Source organism: Gymnodraco acuticeps, unplaced genomic scaffold (genome assembly GCF_902827175.1).
Source record: "Gymnodraco acuticeps unplaced genomic scaffold, fGymAcu1.1, whole genome shotgun sequence".
Classification (NCBI taxonomy): Eukaryota; Metazoa; Chordata; class Actinopteri; order Perciformes; family Bathydraconidae; genus Gymnodraco; species Gymnodraco acuticeps.
The window spans coordinates 2,104,468-2,124,994 of NW_022991375.1; the positions used below are offsets into that span (position 1 = coordinate 2,104,468).

General features: G+C 41.8%; 1 protein-coding gene across 3 annotated transcripts in view; it reads right to left on the reverse strand.

The window, feature by feature from the left end:
• Positions 1-20,527, reverse strand: part of ppp1r9a (protein phosphatase 1, regulatory subunit 9A) — a 62,057-nt gene that overhangs the window by 39,007 nt on the left and 2,523 nt on the right. For 2 of the 3 annotated variants that reach the window (XM_034241146.1, XM_034241144.1), the window contains exons 2-5: positions 18,143-18,451; positions 15,345-16,870; positions 2,825-2,957; positions 1,268-1,388 (exon numbers count right to left, since the gene is read on the reverse strand). In XM_034241146.1, coding sequence (XP_034097037.1) covers positions 1,268-1,388; positions 2,825-2,957; positions 15,345-16,730 — 1,640 coding nt within the window. In that variant the 5' untranslated portion in view covers positions 16,731-16,870; positions 18,143-18,451. The remainder of the gene's footprint in view (positions 1-1,267; positions 1,389-2,824; positions 2,958-15,344; positions 16,871-18,142; positions 18,452-20,527) is intronic. The other variant, XM_034241145.1, reaches the window with a different exon arrangement.

Genomic DNA, 20,527 nt, shown 5'->3' on the forward strand with positions numbered 1-20,527 from the left:
TGGTGGTGACACATAGAGGGACAAGACACCCAACAAAGATATCCAGCTGAAATCAAACAAGAAACAACACAGATTTATTGTATCGTTTAGTTTAACAGGACACCCCTAAATCAATTTTTTCAAATGTAATGTCAGTCATCTTTAGAACATTGCTGCTAGCCTGGCTGAAAATGTAGGTAAATCATTTCTCATCTCTTCTGATTACGTAAGAGTTTTTACAGCAAAAGCATTCGATATACTGTAAACAACTGAGAACACTTACACTTAAAACTGTGTTTAACAACATGAAAGAAAATGAATCCTTAAAGGAAACACACCAACAAAAAACTGCACTAGGGTTCCCAGTGTGTATGCAGATCTTAGAGTACTAACTGCTCTCATACTGCGCAGAATGGATGGGCCTATCACTGTTTGAATCTGTTTACAAGGATACTCAAACCACACACACACACACACACACACACACACACACACACACACACACACACACACACACACACACACACACACACACACACACACACACACACACACACACACACACACACACACACACACACACACACACACACACACACACACACACACACACACACACACACACACACACACACACACACACACACACACACACACACACACACACACACACACACACACACACACACACACACACACACTTCCTGCTGAGAAGCTGTCATCTCGTGCTTAGTGTGCTTAGTCTGCACTGTTCACGCTTTACAATGAACAAAAACACACACAGTTTCTCCGTGACAACAGCAACACACACACATCATCTAGGGACATAGATGGAGACACGCCAAATATGGAAGACTTCACAACACTCGGTTCTACAGCCTTTTGCAAACTTACACAGAAAACAAGAAATATAAGACTCAAATGTAATGTTTTTACCCCACAATACACACAAGTTCCCACATACACAGATTTAGTCCTGTGTGAGAATTCATGGTCCACACTGTGTCTCTCTCAGTGGAGCTAATCCGAACCCCTGCTGCTAAATCTGACAGGGACTGAGTGTGACTGTGTGACTGGGTTTGTGTGTGAGAGTCAGAGAGGGTGGTGGCGGGTACAAAACTGAAACAAAATGGCTGGTTATTAATTGCTTTTTAGAATTTGTGTACAATAAGTGATGGGTTCACCTTTGGTAACACACTGAGCATTCATCTATCTAATCTGCTTTAATGTGTCTCCCTACAAATGGCTCAGAAATATGTGTGACATCTAATAGGAAAGCAGATCTCACCTGCTGTCCGTCTCAGCAGCTCCGCCCTCGATGACGGTCTTGACGAAGATGCCCAGTTTTTCCAGGCCTGCGTCAGCGCCGACACCCATCCCGATGATGCTGATCCCCAGACCGTCTTCATCTGAAAAACATACTTCACAGAGTTACAGTGTGTATGTCTGGGACTCTTTAAAGGTCCCCTATTATACTGTTTTTCATCAATATATTATAGGTCTCAGATATATACAAAACATGTCTCTGAAGTGTTTGGCTCGAAATACTAAACAGATCACCCATTGTAGCATCCCATAATCCCCTCTGTTTCAGCCCTGTTTCAAAAGTTCTGATTCTCTGTCTGTTACTTTAGATGAAAATAAGAAGCCACTCCCAACGCCCCTCTGAGAGATATTTGGTTAAAAAACTGCTCTAGGATGAGATTCAGGTGATAAGGTGAGCCTTGGTTGGTGATTGGCTATTGGTTAGACAACCCAAAAAAACATTATGACATCATAAAGTGGCCAAAATCTGATCAGCTCATTTTCAGACAGGTTTTTATATAAATGGATCAGGACAAAAAGTGAGCAAATCTTTTTTCCTGAAACGTTCAGAATCTCTTTACACAGAGGGGACACATGTTTATGTATAAAATACATGAAAAAGTGGATTTTGCACAAGAGGTGACCTTTAAGAGTGATGGGTTAAGGACATCCAATTAGTAACTTTACAATGAACTCAGAACAAACCCATAATGGCTTCTAGTAAACTGATGTGAGGTGGACTGAGGGATTATTGGAAACATGAATGGATTAACACAATCAACTAAAGAACCTTTTATTTATTTATGGAGAAGAGTATTTTACTATAGGCAAGGTGGCCTTTACATTGAAAGGTAATGTTCTGGGTGGGAAATTCCCTTTCCAGTGTAGCATCTCCATCCTGCATTCATGAGCTGTTAGGGTTACGTAACAGTGGTTGGATGGTGAAATACTATGAAGTAAAGTCATTCTATTTCAAGTCCTTGGTATTATTACATTTCAACACAGGAAAACCTCAAGAGAAAGAGACAGGGAGGAAGCTCACACTGGGGAGTTAGGGCACACAGTACACTGCAATATCTCTTAATGCAGTGATGTCGAAATAGAGGAAGTGTCGCCATAAAATAAAGCATGAACCCTGTCTGGCCCCTAACTGTGGCAAATATTTGTCCACTATATTATCCACTAAAGGGGAAATTGTAACAAGTGTTCACGGGCAATGATTGACAAAATGTATCTTATCACTGAATAAGTATTCTTTTTTTCACAATTGGTATGTAACGGTTGTAATATACTAATATATTGAATAAACTTGAATCCCTCTTGTCATTAATGGTTACTATTCTAAATGTAAAGTCATAATGGGAGAAAAAGGAGATACAAAATACTGATAAGACTAGAGCAGAAAGACGGGGAAAAAAAGAAATCACACCTTAGAATAAAAATGACATCCCATATGTGGGTGGTTTGGTCTACTGGGTATATTGGGTAACTGACAGGATCCACCTCCGCATTACGATGTTCTTAAGATTTTCTTTCCCACCTTTCTCCAGCTCCACAGGGAAGAGCTCCAGTTTCTCCACCCTCTTCTCCAGCTCGTACTCTGCGGAGGAGGCCACAGGATCCACCTCCTCGTTACGACGGTCATAATCCTCGTTGGAGTAGGTGTTGAAAACCTAGAAAAGGAGCGCAATGAGTTTGAATCAGAATCAAATTGTTGTTGGTTGAAATCAAGATAATAATAGCCCACTTGCTCGCAGAGTGGTGTGATTCTGGATGTTAAATCAAGTTTAAGTTTCTCTTTGATGATATCAGTGAGTGATGCTGCTCACTTTACAAGTTTATGAACAGAGTGTGCACAGTAAAGAAGAGTTGTTACACTCCAAACAAATGCATTATCTGCACAACAAAGCTGACAACACTGTGCTAAATAACGGCCCTTATAATAACAATCCCATAACCACAAATAAACCCATGAACCAACAGGAAACTGTAGAGTAGAGAAACATAATGTGGAGTACTAGTAGGAGCCTCTTCTTCACAACAAGAGTCAGCCGTCTCTTCACATCTCATCCGGCCATGCGCTCCCATGCTCTCTGCACCCAAAAGGAAGGGGAGGAGGAGGTGAGAGAGCCACGCAGCACTAGCAGACATGAACGTGCATGCTGCTGTCACGTCTGTAGTGCGGAGTTTGGCCGAACGCTGGGGCCGAATAAAGGGGTGCAAGAATATGCAAAGTGAATATGTTCTTTGGGCACGCTTGGACGGCGATATAATCGTCATCCCGGCTTTCTGTTTCTCAGGCAGACACACACCTACACATTCCAGCAGCTATGCATACAACCTAAGAGACTTGTGACATTTATGATGATGTCTCATACAAGCAAGATTTTGGGGGTGAGTATATCAGACATTTAGCTCGATGACGCCCACAGGGTTTCGCCACACCCACCCTGCAGTAGTGTCACTCAGCAAGTCCCTCACCGCCTATCTCAGTGCTCTGACCTCTTTGAATTGGGTGAAGAGGAAATCTCTCCCTAAATAGATCAATAAGGCATCATGTCACATCACATCTATTGATTAAAGCCTAAAGCCGGATTTATGTTAGTCAATACGCAATGCTAGCTTCTGTCATTAACATTTTAGTGTGTTTGGAACGGTGAAATCGACCAATGATGAGAACAAAAGTTCAAAAAAATGCATGAATATTGTCAGAGTTATTTATGCTTTTAAAAAGGCAAATGTTCTACGCTGAAAGGAAGTTGCATGGGGTTTGACTAATATCTTGCCACATGATAAAGACAAGAAATGAGGGTGGATAAATAAATGTCACTGTTTAAGACACACAAAGCTGTGGCCGTTAATGTAGCGTGATGCTGCCACGGCTCGTTTTTATTCTGTCCTCTGTGTGAGCCTGCGTGAGCTCTATCCATGACCTCCCTGTCATCAATCATTGAGTGTGATCAACAGCCCTTGCACACACAGACACACAGTCACACATTCATTCAGACCACATCAACAAAATATCAAGTATAGCAATAAAACCATATAAAAGAAAATATTACATTAAAAGACATACAAACCCAAGCACTGTTCTTTCTACACACACTTCAGACACACACACACACACACACACACACACACACACACACACACACACACACACCACACACACACACACACACACACACACACACACACACACACCACACACACACACCACACACACACACACACACACACACACACACCACACACACACACACACACACGAAGAATGCTAACACCAGTACTTGCACTGTCCGGGACGTCCTGCTACTATTGGCACTAAATACCCTCTCTCAGCCACTGTGTGCTCTCTACAACACATTAGCACCTGGCCAGTCACTTCAGGGAAGGAAGGAAGGAAGGAAGGAAGGAAGAAGGAAGGAAGGAAGGAAGGAAGGAAGGAAGGAAGGAAAGAAGGAAGAAAGGAAGGAAGGAAGGAAGGAAGGAAGGAAGGAAGGAAGGAAGGAAGGAAGGAAGGAAGGAAGGAAGGAAGGAAGGAAGGAAGGAAGGAAGGAAGGAAGGAGCAATAAAGGTCATGGAGAGAGATGAGGACAGATGAAGGTGGATATGAGAGATTGACATTCACAGACGAGCTGCAGTGATGGAGATGGAAAAAGGCAGGAGAGGAAATTCCCAAAAATCTGAGAGACAGATGAACTGAGGAGGCAAAGGATGGACAAGAGAGCATTGATGTCTGAGAGAGGGAGTGACAGGATGATAAAAGAGCGTGCACAGGGGAAATAAGAATACTTAGGCAGAAAGAGAGTGAAAGAGAATCAGAGAGACAGACTGCACCATCGAAGAGAAAGCATGTACCCCTTAGATAAAGAAACATTCTGGCTTTAAGTGAAATTACCCCTATATCTCCTGAACACCACCAGGTTTTTCCGTGAGGAAAGGTCATGTTCGGGCAATGTGGGACATATTAAAGCACCCAAAGAGAGAGCGGCTCAAAAATGATCCTGGCTTTAAAAAAGGGATAAAAGAAGTTGAAGAGCTTGCTGAAATGTGAAGGGCAACGAGTGCAGACTGATAACTGATTCATTTGAAGTCTTCTTTAGGTTTGACTAGGATTTTATATTCAGCTTCTTTGATATATTATCTCTAATAATAATTGGAATCTGTCTTGCCAAAAGAAACACTTTTTGACCTAAAGTAAGAGAAGAGAGATAAGGGGAGAAAGACCTTGAATGTGAGATGGTAGTGTTCTGTGTGTTTAACCTTGGCAGTGTGGTGGGATAATTCTCCCTGCCATATGCTTTATTATTGGGAGGTGAACAATGAGAGAGGAGCTTGAGCATGCAGCTGGCATCCAGAAGTCTTACATCTGTGGAACTGCAGCACCAAGTGTGTATGATAGCTATACAAACACATTTACATTTAAACTCCTGAAAAAACATAAATACATTTGCTCTTGACACATTTGTTAAGCCATGCTGGCTCTATGGATGGAAAGATGGGTGTAGGTTGGCCCGTCACTTTGGTCGACACTGAAATATTTCAACAGATACCAAATGGATTACCATTCAAATCTGAAAGCCACAGGTTGGTAGCACAGCAGTCTTTTTAAGCCCAGGTTGCTCTAAAAGGTTATATGTGGCTTTTGCATGATCTATTTGAGGTAAACAAATAGTGCAAATCTTGAGAGTGACACTGATACTGTCTGTAGGGGCAGCCTCACGGGACAAGTTCAATCCTGACAGCTCCATATGTTTACCCACATGACCCATTAAACAGATCCTTGGGAACAAAGCACTTCCCCCTTATTTGCATTAATATCTGTGTGAAATCTATCCTCATCATGTTAGGGTGAAATACACCTGCAAATAACCGCTCTGAAGTACAGTTCATGTGTGCTGTCGCAGGTCATTAAGCTTAACTAAAACAAAAAGGTATACTGAAGAGCGCACACCCACTGAATATGGAATGGGCTGTCTCCCTGTGTGGTGCATGCCCCCCTGATATTGGATTAAAAAACTATTTTAAAGGATTAAACACAACACAACCATTTACATGTAAATATATTCCTCTACACTGCCTGCACTTCATTTCAAGCTTAATGTTCTCTCCTGGATCAAAAAGACTAGGGTCAATGCAAAGTCAACATTTTAGCATTCCCAAGAACCTTGTTTCAGATTGCTAGCAGCATATATATTTAATTTAAAATCATAAAAAAGGGTATTAAAAAGATTTAAGGACTGGTTCTGACTGAGTAAATTGTTCTAAGTGTTATGCTTAATGTAAAACGTCTCAATGTAACATCCTTTTAAGATGGCAGCGTGTAAATTCAACCACCTTACAGCGCAGTATCACCTCTCATCACCCACAAGCTTATACTGTAAAGCCTGATAATAAAAACTCCTCTCTCTGGTTGTCATCTCTCACTTTATCACCTTCTATCTCTCCTTTTTCTCTATTTATCCTTATCTTTAATGCTTACACCAAACTGATCCATGCCCTTGACACCAAACACACTGACACACATATTTTCTTGTCAGTAAACAAACACCCTATAATAAAGATGCTGGAACTTAAGTGGAGACAGGAGTTCTGCTCTGGCGTTAACAGATTGGCAGAAGCAGGTTTTTTCTGAAACCCAGTTTTAGAGTCATATGCAGACACTGCTGCAACTGCTGTGATTCAGCATTTCAATAAAGCTAAGCCCTCTTACTCTGTACAAGTGCTTCTCGCTCTCTAAAAGGCACATCAGGTTTTTGAGCGATAACAATATGAGTGTGCAGGCAGGCTTGGTGTGCAGCCAGTTTACGTTTCATTGCAGGTACATGTCTGCAAAAAAGCATGCATGGATGTAGAGAGGAAGAGGGATAAACAGAGTATAGGGGTAAGGGTAAAAAAGAGTTAACATATAGAATTGGGAGAAGAGGAAGGGGCAGTCAAATTAGAAAGGGAGATGGAGACAAAAAAGGAGGACAAATGAGGTGACACGAGGAGAAAATGGAGGAGTACTAAATGAACAGGAAGAATAGAGTTATCAGAGGATGGGAGTCCACAGAGAGAGAAACACAGTGACTCAGATGATTCATGGGTTAGAGCAGCAGCAGACAGTGAGGCTATCAGAGAGTGAAACAGGCAACAAAAGAAAAATAAAGAACAGAAAATGAAAAGAAATGGAGGGAGAGGGTGAGGCTCTGGGTAATTCGCTCCAGGGTTGTTTGAGTCCCTGCCTAAGATGTCACACCATGGCGCCCATGCCCGGCCAACCGCCTCTGATGGTATTAAACCGGGCCTTCGGTGTGTCGGTGCCAGTGCCGTCGCCTGCCCTGCGCCCTTCAGACAGGGGACACTGCCCAGAGCAATGAGAAGAGAGCCCAGGAGAAATGTTCCTACTGCTGTGGCACAAGCCCAGAAAACCCTGCAGCGGATTAACTACAGCCTGGTGCACTCACATGCACTCACATGCACACACATAGACACACACAGTCTGCTCCGCTGCGACAGATCAGCACATTTTCATTCCATTACTTTCTACCTGTGGACCACCCACAAACTCACACAACTCCGTGCCGGAGAGCTGACAGGAGCTGGAGAAAGAGTCGGGATGCTGAGGGGACGAGACAGTTGCTAATGATGGAAATGAATTAATGTCTTGCGAGAGGAGACTGAGATTGACAGGTGTAAAGCGGGGGAGATGGGAAGAGGTGAGAAAGATACAGTAACCCGTTTTTATAAAAGTAAGTGAGAATGTACAGATTTCACAGTAAATTCTAGGCCAACCTTTCTGTCATCTTCATGTGCGTCAGCCCTCATCTGAGGAAGTGACAGTGACTTTTGACATGTCGGGATCGAGTGCCGAAATGATAGTCAGCAGTTCTTTTTTTAACTGCAGTATCTTCTGCATACAGAGTAGACACACACAGTTAAAGAAGTGGGCACATTTGTATAAGAAGCACTTGTACAAAATATAATTATAATATTTTTTCAGCAACTGTTCAAATGGCCGGATTGTTTTGCCCCCTCAACAAATGCAGTTCAGTTCGGTCTTTATGGCACAATACCACTGGGTGCCATGACTCCCTCCAACAAATCAAGCCAGTGGCTAACTACAGAGAGACACAGAGAGGGAGGGAGGGAGGGAGAGCGAGGGGCCGGTGTTAAACAGGGGGAAGAGCATAGTAAACAACTACAAGTGAATGGCTGTAGACAATGTCCTACTTTATTGTATGTCTTGGTCATATACAGTGAGTGGGAGGCTGGGATCAGAGGAAACACAACAACAACAACAACAACAACAACATGTTGCTTGTTACTGTATTAATGCTCTAATGCCCACTTGTTTTGCTAAGTGCTTCATTATGCTTCAACAATGACTTGGCAAAGTTTAGCCTCACAGTCAGTATTCATATTTCTGCAAGGAATAATAACGGCTTTGTGTGATTGGGAATAATTTGCTTGTGGCACAATCTCAATGAATGTGAGAAAGTATTTACAGTTGTTGAATAACGGCTTTGTGTGATTGGGAATAATTTGCTTGTGGCACAATCTCAATGAATGTGAGAAAGTATTTACAGTTGTTGTTGTTATTTCGCCACAGAAATCAGTTAAATGGGTTGGTATTTCAGCATCTGAATACGTTTACATTTAGACAGTCACCTTAATGATGCTCCTGACTCACTACAAGCATGACATGGCAAAAGTGCAGCCGTCTGAGTCATTCTCAGTCAGCACTAGATTAGCAAACACTGAGAACATTGTGAGTTTTTTACTGCAGAGAAAAAATGCTGAGGACACCATTTGCCAGGGTCCAGATTTGGTAGGTGGAAGTCGGACACAGTCCAGTGTCCACTGTGTGGAAACTGACCCGCCTCATAAACCACAAGGCCCGTCTCGCCTTTCCTGCATCATTACAAATGCATCCCCCAGGGAGGATCAGGTGGCACCGAAACAAGAAAACAAAAACACCACAGCATTAATAATGGAGTGGCTTGGCTGAATACGCAGTGATACACACACACACCCAGCACAGGAGTTTGGAGTAGTTGTACCTGTCAGAGATAAGAGAAGAAACATCTTCAGTCATGTTGATGTGCGTTTCCATCCATAGTTGGACTATTAGACAAAAACAGAGCATTTCCTGACAGTTTGGGGTTAATTTAAATAGATGATGCCTAAGTGAAATGCTGAATTGTGTATGCTGCCTTTTAGTCTAAATATCAGCATAATAACATACAAAGCCCTAAGTCAAGTGTCTCCACCACAACATGATTTTTAAAGGGTCTAGTTGTAAGTCAAGACTTTAGACTCCTCAAAAGAAGCTTGACCAAAATACCCGACTGTCGTTCGGACCGAGCTCAGCTGCTGTTTATGCTGTTCTAACCAAAATGTCAGCTTTTATTATCGCTTGTGCAGCAAAGTGTCAGGACTCTCTCCAAAGAAAAGCCTGCTCTCTCCCATTATGTCCAGCTCCAGGTTGCATAATTAGGAAGCTTCATTCAGCTCATAGAGGGAAAACAACAGAATTCAGGGCAGAAGACAAACAAATTGAGTGCTAAAGAATGTAGTAATTAAGAGTTGTTCAGATTGAAAAAGCTCTGTATTGCAAATAATATGGTGATAAAATACCATTTCGCTGCAATCAATCAGCATTATGAGGTGTGTTTTTGTAAACCCAGTCATTGAGATGATTTGTGTTTATAGCTGAAAATCACTGCAACACTAGACTATATTTGAGGTGGCTTAGCTTGAGCGATGCTGCTGCAGGCCTTAAATACTATTTACAAATGACATTGCCAAAATCCATGTCAGTATTAGTTCCAACATTTAAGCAATGCTGTTACACATACACCATCATCCAGAGAGACAGACTGCTCTTAAGTAGAGTAATCTTTTCCATCAAAAACACAGTCACAAAGTACCTGGCCTGGAGCCATCTCATTTGAGCTTGTGAAGCACAAGACTGTAGGCCTATTAGGGGATGCTCCAGATAAAGATGATGTTCAAATGACACAGATGTTTACTGTGGATGTATGTATGTCAGAGGACAGGGTCTTTGTGGTGATGTGCTGTATTAGGGGCAGTGAAATGAGCTCGAAATATTCAAAACCGGGACTGAGCTAGTTGGCATACTCTCAGTTTTTAGCCATTAGCGACTTTGTCTTTATGTTCTTTCATGCTCCAGCAAAGTACAAGATGAGACTGAATTTGGTTTGATGTACTGCAGCAAATGTTAACAAAAAGTATACAATGAATTATGTGAAGGTTGTCTAACAAAGTAATAGTAGCAGGATCTAATCTGCAAGCATGAGGACAGAAGACAGTGCCAGACTGGGGCAGAGTAAAGTAATCACTGCGAATAAATGTGAAATAATATTTCTATTCTAATATAAATAAATATTCTAATATGAAACAATATTAATAAATAGCTGCCTTTTAGAACTGCAAATAGCATATAGCCATTTGGAGATTATAAGACAATGGTCCCGACTCCCGTGGACACAAACATGTCTCTGTGCTCATATGATTGACATTCAAATATGATATTTAATAAACAACTTAATAAAAAGGCTCCAGCCAAGATGCCAATTGGTCTGTAACCTGCAGGCCTGCTCAGCAATATATCCACAATACGAAAGTGGCAATTACCTTCTGACTGTGGTAGGTGGGCCACCATTTTGGTCCTCGCCCATCATCTGAGGCAAATTAGTTATCTAACTGACCTTCAAGATACTCTTATGGGACGGGTGGCGCAGTGGTCTGTGCATCCGATCATCAGATCAAGGGGGTGCTGGGGAACTCCAGTTCGAAACCCGCTCCTGCCGCCACTGCGTCAGGCCGTTGTGTCCTTGGGCAAGACACTTCACCCGGATTTGCTCCTGTGGGTAATGTCCATGTATAATATCAATGTGTACCTGTAAAAGTGCCTCGATGACTTCGAGGCGTGAAGATGGACGGTGTGGCGCAGTGCGATGTGCAATGATCATCAGATCAAGGGGTGAAACCCGCCGCTGCTGCGTCTGTAAAGCCGTTGTGTCCTTGGGCAAGACACTTCACCTGAACTTGCTCCTGTGGGTATTGTCCACAGTGACCATTGCATGTATAAAAAATATGTGTAATGTGTATTTGTAAAGCGCTTTGAGCATCTGGAAAAGCGCTATAATAAATGTAAGGAATTATTATTAAAAGATACTATACAAAAAAGTATTTAAAAGACAGACGTCACATCGCAGAGAAACAACCTTTTCAAAATCTTTGCCGCAGAAAAGGCCAGCGACACAAATCTATCATTTCGATCTCTGAGCTCAGATCCATGCTCCTCAGCGTTGCAGCAGTAGAATCTAATGGACAAAACGCCAGTCTCTTTGATACAGTAACAGCATGCTAAGTGGAGGGGCTGATAACACAGGTACTTCAGTGACCTGTGAACTGGTGCTCCGCTCATCACATCTGCTTAACTCCATTAAGATATCACAGTGTCCTCACTGATAAAAATGCAGTTGCTTTTAAGGCACAAAAGGCAAGAAAGATGATTTAAATGCGAATCACGTACAGAGGAGAGAGGAAAACAAGAAGAGACAGACAAAACAGACGGCTTGCAGAGGGAGAAGACTTTTTCTTCTGTCAAACTTGTGGAGTGCAGTTCAACAAAGAGTGAAAGGAAACGCACTGCATGCAAAGAAATCTGCAACAAGTGTAGGATGGAGAGAAGCTTTTGGGATTATTTTGTGATCTGAAGATTTTTTACTTTGATACAACCACACAGGTGAACTGAATTCAGATGTGTGACATATCTTCAGATCAAACATTGTGTTCTTAAAGTCAGCTGCTTATAAAATGATTTTACAGCATGAAAAAAGTGGGATAGAAGGTTGAATCTACTCCAATACATCAATATATGTGCCCCAGACTGAAGAACCAAAGGAAGAGTTTCTGATGTCAGGGATAAAACCGGTTGCTTGAATGAACACGAGATCTGATTCCATTCTGTAGGTCAATGCCTTTAGGGAGAGCAGGCTGCCTTCGCCTCAGGCAGCTCAAAGCTCTAACTTCTCACTGGGTCAGTTAGGATGTTACAGCTCAGTTAAAGGATGTGGTAGTAATCATTCATATAAAACATTTGGAAATATCTGGTATGTGTATTTACAAGAGTATACAGCCAAGGTTGCGGAGTGAGTCAATACAAATACTGCAGGCACAGCAGAACATTGAGCTAACTGCTAACATGCTAACAATGACAATATTGTAATGTATAATGATGTTTACCATCTTAGTTTAGCATGTTAGCAATAATATAAGCTAGCCTACAGATTGAGCTGAATGTTCAGTTCATCTTTGGTTTGGTATACATATCTAAACTAAATGTCATAGCAATCTATACAAAGTATAACTTAAAGCCAAAAGGAAACATCAACTTCATGGTGTCGCTATGCCAAAGGATCAACAGTGAGTAGGATTCATCCTCTTAAGACCAAAACAATTACAATCGTTGTTGAGACATATTATGTGCTGGACCGCCAGACATTAGCATGGTTTTGCCATCCAGAGACACATGCAGCTAGCATGACTAAAAACAAGATTAATAACCTCAATTTGGTTTGAAGTCAACACATTAACATTTGATTCGTCTTCTAAATCTAAGTCAGTGTGCATATTTACAAAATGTAACTAAAAGCTGGTTGTGTGTCATGTTCTTGCTGCACCGCCATGATGATAATTCCAAAATTAATTAAGCTCTAAAAGCTGACATGTTGAGATTATTTATCTGCTTAAAGAGCAGCAACAAGAAATATGCCTTGAAGGGGAGGGAACATGAGGTATTAGATAATAACACGGCAGTTTTTTTCTAGTTTTTCTCTGTCTCCTCCCACAGGGGTCAAGCTGGACTCGTGTGAGGCCTAGGGCTGAGAAAATAGCTTTGTCTCTTTCACTATATAGACGAACAAAAGACAGCACCCTGATTGTTCCTCATGTGCTGAGAGGAGGGGGGCGTATGATGGAGCAGTGGGAGGGGTCCATGTCTAATTGTGCGTGTGCATCTGTGAAAGGGGGGCAGGGCATCTCTTGAATATTCCATATGATGAACAAGCGTCTGCCCTTCGCATACAAAACAGAAGCCTTGAATGACAGACAACAACAGAGGAGCATTTCCCCCGCCTGGTAGACCAAGCTGTTCGTTCTCTCACTTTCACTGAATGATGAAAATATTAATTGATCATAAGAAAAGCTATTTTTCTAATGATCAAACACTGATCTTGTATTATTGTTATTTGCAAAATATAATAACAAAAACATACATTTATATTATATTTGATGTTTAAGCAAGATAATTCAAAACAAATTATGAATAGACAATAAGTAATCAATATTTTTGATGCAAGACACCATACTGTCTTATTGTATATATTGTAAGTGTCTTTTGCTGGTTTAGTGGCTGCATTATAGTACAATTATGTCATTTCTCAGAGCTTGCCCAACGGTTCTGTTGTTAAATGTTCTGCTTTTCCCACCTAGCCAATATACCCACATTACTGAATCATTTTGTAAATATTTGTTCAAAGCACCAAAAGTTATAATATCGTTGCAAATTGATATTGGGGTATTTGATCAGAGAGATTGTGCTTTTGATCTTCTCCACATTGCCCAGCCCTAGAACAAATATCCTTGTGAAAGTGTTTACTTTTAATTGAGTGTGTTGTTTGAGTGTGTTTTCATGAAGTTGCAGTGAGACCTTAGAGGGAGGGAAAAGAAAGATGCAAAAGGACACACACTGCAGAGATGGTGCAGGAGCCGACATCATGTGTTTTCCTCACAATAACTGGGCTAATTGTTCTGGTTCATTACAGCATGTTAATAGGATTTTGTTTGTGTTAACTCAAATCTCTCTTACACAAATATCACTCTATCAATGATCATGTAAAATGTTATGCCCTCAAATTGTACATGTCCTCACACACTTGCAGGCTAACAATCTTAAAAGATAAAAATAGATTTCACTGACAAAAAACTTGATAAAAAGGAAAAGGGCAAACAAAAGCATGTTGTTTACTACTGGAAATGTTAAGCTTATTGATTCTAAATGCTTGGGGATAAAGACTGAAAACTATTCCCATAATCTTCCAAATCTATTTTCCCAATCTAAAAACACTGGCTGCATTGTGTCCAAATCAGCTCAGAAAACAGTATAAAACAATAATTTTCAGATGATGCAACAATAACTACTGGAAAGCTAATTTTACTAATAAAAACAAGTGACCAGGGAAAGCAAATAATAGGGGAACTGGGCACTATGGCTACATTTCCACCGGATACAATTTCTTCTTTTTCACAAGCAAAACCTTATTGTGGTGTAATTATGACTTTCACAGACCATTTTAAATCCCTGTGGGATGCTTGGTAGAAATGCATGTAATCTCTTGTGATTAATCTACTGCTATCACTGAGCATAACGGACACAGCAAGGTTACATGGTCAACACAAACGTACAGAGACTAGGACTATATTCTGTGTACAAAATATAGCTGGGTAAATGGCTTTCTCATTTAAAAGAGTTGGGACTGTTTGAGAAAAACAAACACAGTATCACGTGTGAAAACCGTGTGGGTGCAGGACCAGCATGACTAACACATGCACAGATGTTCAACTCATGAGCACGTCTATTTCCCAGAAGGCGATGCTTTGACCCTCAAGCTCTGCATCACAAAACAGCTTCAACAATTTGCCATTTTATCTTCAATACCAGATACCGTATTAAAAGAAAGGAAACGGGAAATTAAACTACTACATAACGACTTATGAGGATAAAGATTACTGATGTCAGATAATTTTATCATGATCATATAAACTCATAAACATTATGTGAAAACACAAAGCCAACCACAATGAGTAGTTCAACGGTAACTATAAATACAAGCCCATAAAATGAAGCTCTGAATACAATATAAGCTCTTTGTTGTTTTAACCTACTTTTGATAAGAGCTGCACAAGGGCTTTTATGCTGGATTGTGTTCAGTGTATTCACACAATTAGCGCTTCCACAAGAGTTTTGCTCAGTACCAACTTACTATAATGGGGGCAGTGCTGAAACCAATCTTCCTCTTCTGAGGGATGTCGTCTTTGTTTTCATGTGGTAGACCGGGAATCTCCGTCAGATCACATCCCGGGTCGTAGACAATATCCTCATCGTCTCCGTAGAGGTCATCCTCAGGATCAGTGCAGCTTTCCCCCCAGCCCTGGTAACAGGCATCCCCGTCTGCGTTAAAAATCACCCGCTCATTCCCAACGTATTCCTCATCGGGGTCTTCCACCTGGTCCTTGGGAGATTCAGAGGGTTTTTCTTCTCTTGAACCATCCCCATCCTCCTGGCTTTCCCCAGCAGCTGTATTTGGGGTTGGCAATGGCTCAGGGGAAGCATCTTCAGTACCTTTTTCAGTAATCACGGCATTGTCTGTAGGTTTTGAAGTGTTGGACTCCCCGAAGTCATCAGTATATTTTATTTTTTCTAAAGGTGTCTCCTCTTCTTCGCATGAACCATTGGCCTGGCTTCCATTGGTGGTGACCCCTGAAAGACGCTGTCTGCCTCCGTTGGTAGTCTCAGACTTGTCTGCTTTGTCCTGGACTTTTTCCTCATGTGGTTCTGGTTTCAACACTGAAGTCTCTGTTGCAGGACTGGGGCTGAGGATGTCATCAGCGGACAGGGATGAAGGAAACGTTCCCCCTGTCCTGCTCCGGTAGCTTCCATGTACTGGAGATTGTCTTGAATCATCTTCACTGACATCACCTCCATGGCGGTTGAAATTGTCTGGCGAGTAGAGGGCCCGTCTGCTGACTCCTTTGTGGTGCGAACCATGGTTGTGTTGGTCAGCATTTTCAAAAACAGCACTCAGTTGACTGACAGTTGGCGAGGACGCCTCTGTTCTGGAGCAAAGTGAGTCCAAGGAGTCTGTGCTGCCTCGATTAGACCTGGAACCTCGCCAGTCATCCAGGTGCTCATGGGAACCTCGTTTATCACGTCCCGATGCAAAGACTGGGGATTGGGACTGGTCCCGTGACTGCTGCTCAAACAGCTTCCTGGTTTCGGAGAACTTGGCTCCAGAAACTCCAACCTTGTCAGCTGATAAGGAATGCTGGAGTTTTATGACTGATCCATCGGCCTTGTTGATGAAGTTGGTGGGCTTGACCATCTTTTGAGGTGATAAATCATCACTAGCCTTGGCTGGTACATCTGTGCCCATTTGCATGAACATGTCCTTAATGCGACTGACATGGCCGCCATACTGCCGGCCCCTTGGCTGTTTCACCCGTTCTTGGTCTTTGGGCTTGGAGTTTCTTTCTACCCGAGGCTGATCGAAGGACTTCTTGAGTGCCTGAAACTCAGCTCGGTAGGCATTTCGGTGGGGGGAGGCACTCCGGAGGCAGGTCCTCTCCCCCGAGGCCTCCGTCTTCAGCATGATGATGTCTTTGGATTCAGAGGGGGTGTCAGCATCGCCGTGGCCTCATTACAATCTGGAAGTGAGGAGTCTAATTTGAACTACCGCTGTGCCGCCTAATCAGATCCACTTGATATTATCGTATTTAGGCCCATTCACACCTGCAGAGATAAAAAGAGAAGTTATAAAGATAAAAAGATACGTTTTAAACATCCACACAGTAATGGCAAATACACTTAAAGTTCTCATCAAAATTATGATTACAAAGCTTAAAAGAGATAATTTTCACATTACATCAATAACACTATTTATAAACATGGGAGGCAGAGGGCTGATGGGTTTGATTTATAAAAGCTCTTAGTAGAAGTAGACTAGTTGTGAAATACTACGAGACTCTAAAAGCCCTCTGATTATGTTGTCTTTTCAGAAATGCTGCACTGTTTACCTTCTCAAATCAATAAGTACTGTAGACCTCAGTGTTTGAGCACTTCATGTTTAAACTGGTGCTATGCTGCAGGAAATATTGTTGTTTTCTCTCTCTCTCTCTGTGTTTCCCATAGTAAGCTGTGACCCTTTTACGCTGAGATATCCCACAGCTCTCTACACCATTACTGACATTATGCTGCTTCTTGCTAAATACCATCCCTCACACAAAAGCATCGCATGGTAGTTTAAACCTTTACTGCAAAGAGAAAATGTTGTTGAATGCAACATAAGTGTGTTGATTGGTAAAAAAAGAAAACATTTCATGAACTGAGAGATTTGCAGTTCACCCATCATTACAATAGTATTGCATTAGTAGTGGGCTAGTATAGTAGTTAAATATTCTATACCTACAGCTACTAAATCTTTAATCATGTTTGAAAATGCATACCATACCTATACATATACCAAGAGGATGATAAAAATGTGGCACAAAAGATCATCTGGGACACAGAGTATCCATTAATCTCAGTAGTGCTGAATGGTATGAATGCAGCAGCAGTGACTGAAGCCTAATGTCCCGGTTCAATATTCATTATCCACATTGCTGGACCCTTGCTGGTCAACGATAACACCTATGTAAAATCCCTGTGCAATAAATAACCATTTAAACTTGAGTAACATCCTGTGCTGGAGTATATCGCACGGAGATAAATAAAGTTAGAGATGAAAGATGGAATCGAGGCTTTAACATTGTGTCAGAGGGATCAGACAAACAGCCAGCCGCTCATCACCCACACCGCGCACAACATGACAGCTCAGGTTTCTGACAGTTAAACATGTATCCATGCACATTTCCCCCCCCCCCCCCCCTGTGCATGTATGCATGCATGGGTAAAAATACAAATGCCTAACCCTTCTCTGTGATTACCAAAACACTAAGTGAACTGTTAACCGCAAACCACAGCGGTGGTGCTTCAATGTTACAAAAACAAAAGAGTCAGACTTACATTTATGGCTCCGGCTTCGTTTGACGCTTGATACAAACAAACTGTAATCCAGAGGCTAAACTCGTTGGGAAAATGGATGCTGTTGTTGCAAAACCTTCCGATAAAAACATATCTCTCCCACGCTCGTAAATTGTCCGATATGGATTTGCCACTACAGAAAGGTTTGGACACACTACAGCCGCTACAACGCCATTGCAGGCAGTGGGCGATGCTGCCAGTTGCTCTGTAGGGGTGGCGATGAGATTTGGCAGCTCGTCTCACGGAAATCTGCACTGTGGCAGGGTCTGCAAGGGCTGGTCCGATATACGCCTGCAGTGTAGAAAAGTAAACATACTTAGCTCTACGGTAGACGGTGATTTGCAAAGGTAAAGCCTCATGTGACAGGTGCTTAAACCTGAACTGCTGCAATGGTTTGGTCCGATAATCTGCCGCGCGGAGGGGGTTACAGTGAGCTGCAGTCTGCATAAATACCAGCACACAGCAACACTGTAACTTTACTCTTCATGCTGCCTCACTGTTCATCAATGGAGTTTGGGTGGGGAACATGGGGTCATGGTGTTCAAATTATGGTGTTTCAAAAATGTGGACCACCAGGGTTTAAAGGAGAGTTTAAAGGGGGGTAGAGCCAGCTAAAGTTATTTTTTAAGATATACATATCAGAAGATGCTTTGGGTTCTAAAGTGTGCAGTCACTTTCCTGTAATGAAGCTGTTTACATTAATATTTTAGCAGTCTTTTAATGAAGATCAGAGCTTAAGAAGTCTAGCTTGGTAGCACAAGAGTCAACAGAAACCGCCATAAGCACGAGACTGAATTCATGTGATACATCTTTTATACAGTCTATGGAGAAATCCTTATAATAAAGAAAGCTGTCAACAACCAAATGTGTGATTTTTCAGCACTAAGTTATACAATTGATTATAATTTATTAAGAATGCTGCATTCTTGCATATTTTGAAACAACACATGACAAGTAACGTTAAAAATTACATTTTTCGATCAAAGTGCGATTCAGTTGATTAAAGTGTGCATATGCTGCATACATTTATATTACACATTTGTGACTTTTTTGTTGCCTTCTCAAATCCCTTAAAATAAATCTTATTTATAAACATGTGCAGTCAAATAATCTGCCAAAATATGCGATTAACATTTTTATGTAATAATTGTAATCCATAATAAACTCAATGAACGCTGCATATTTGTAGTAGGTAACTGTTTTTCACTTGTACTTATGACCCTTACATTTTCCGTCCCAACATCTTGAATTTAGAGAGTCAAATATAATATGAAAGAGTGTCATTGGGTTTATATATCTGCTACACTACAAACACAGACTTATGAGCTACAGTTTGTCCCTGTTTAGCCACAGCCACTTTCATGGGGGAGAGCAGGCATATTGCATCTTGCCTTTCAGCAAAAAAAAGAAAGAAAAAGAAATCAGGAAAATAACATTTTAAATTGAAAATGTACTGAAGAATATTCTGAAACATAATTGGAGCAAAAATCAATCCATATCAGTACACGGTAATTCACTTCAGATGGCGGATACATGTTGCCGTCTTTGCCAAGTGGTAAATGCTAGTCTTCATTACATCTTAATGCAGTTATTGACTTACAGTGATTGTTGTGATACGTTCATACCCAGTCCAATCGGCAAAGACGTCTGTGAAGATGTTGCTAAGCAACCTAAAAATAATCTTAAGGGGATCAAAGGGAGGGTGAGAGAACATAACAGCCACGCACTGAAGAGCATGGAGGATGGTTAGCATCATGTTTATCACCAGAGAGGAAGTGCCCTTGAGCAAGGCACCTAACTGCTCACTGGGGCCGGCTAGACTGGCTGCCTCCGCACTGACCTCTCAACTGCATGTGCATATGTGTGTCTGTATTTGTATATGTATGTGCATGTTCTAAAAAGTGTGTACTGTATGACCTGTATAAAAACGCATGTGTGTGTACGACAGAGTGGAAACTGAATTTCCCCCTCGGGGGATTAATAAGGTCCATCTTCTCTTCTGTCGGGATGTTTGCCAGAATTTGGGTCCTTTTCTGCATGATTAATGTGCTCTCTGAGTCTCGTACTGATAGCTGACATCGAGGGGGCATGAGGGGTGAATTAAGGGTCCCACAGCCCTTTAGCGGGCCTGACTTGGAGCCAAGGGGCCAAAAACATGACCATCTGTCTGCTAAAACTGTCTCTGCAGGGGGTCTGGACAGATTGGGTAAGATTTCTCCAACATGTCTCTGCATCCAACAGCTGGGCTTAGGGGGTCATGCTCTGCTGAGGTGACGGTGCATGTTTGTGCCGTTTGTGCATGTGAGTAAGAACGTCTGTTTGACAACTCCTGATCCAAATTTTAGCGGCCTTATCAAGAAATCATCC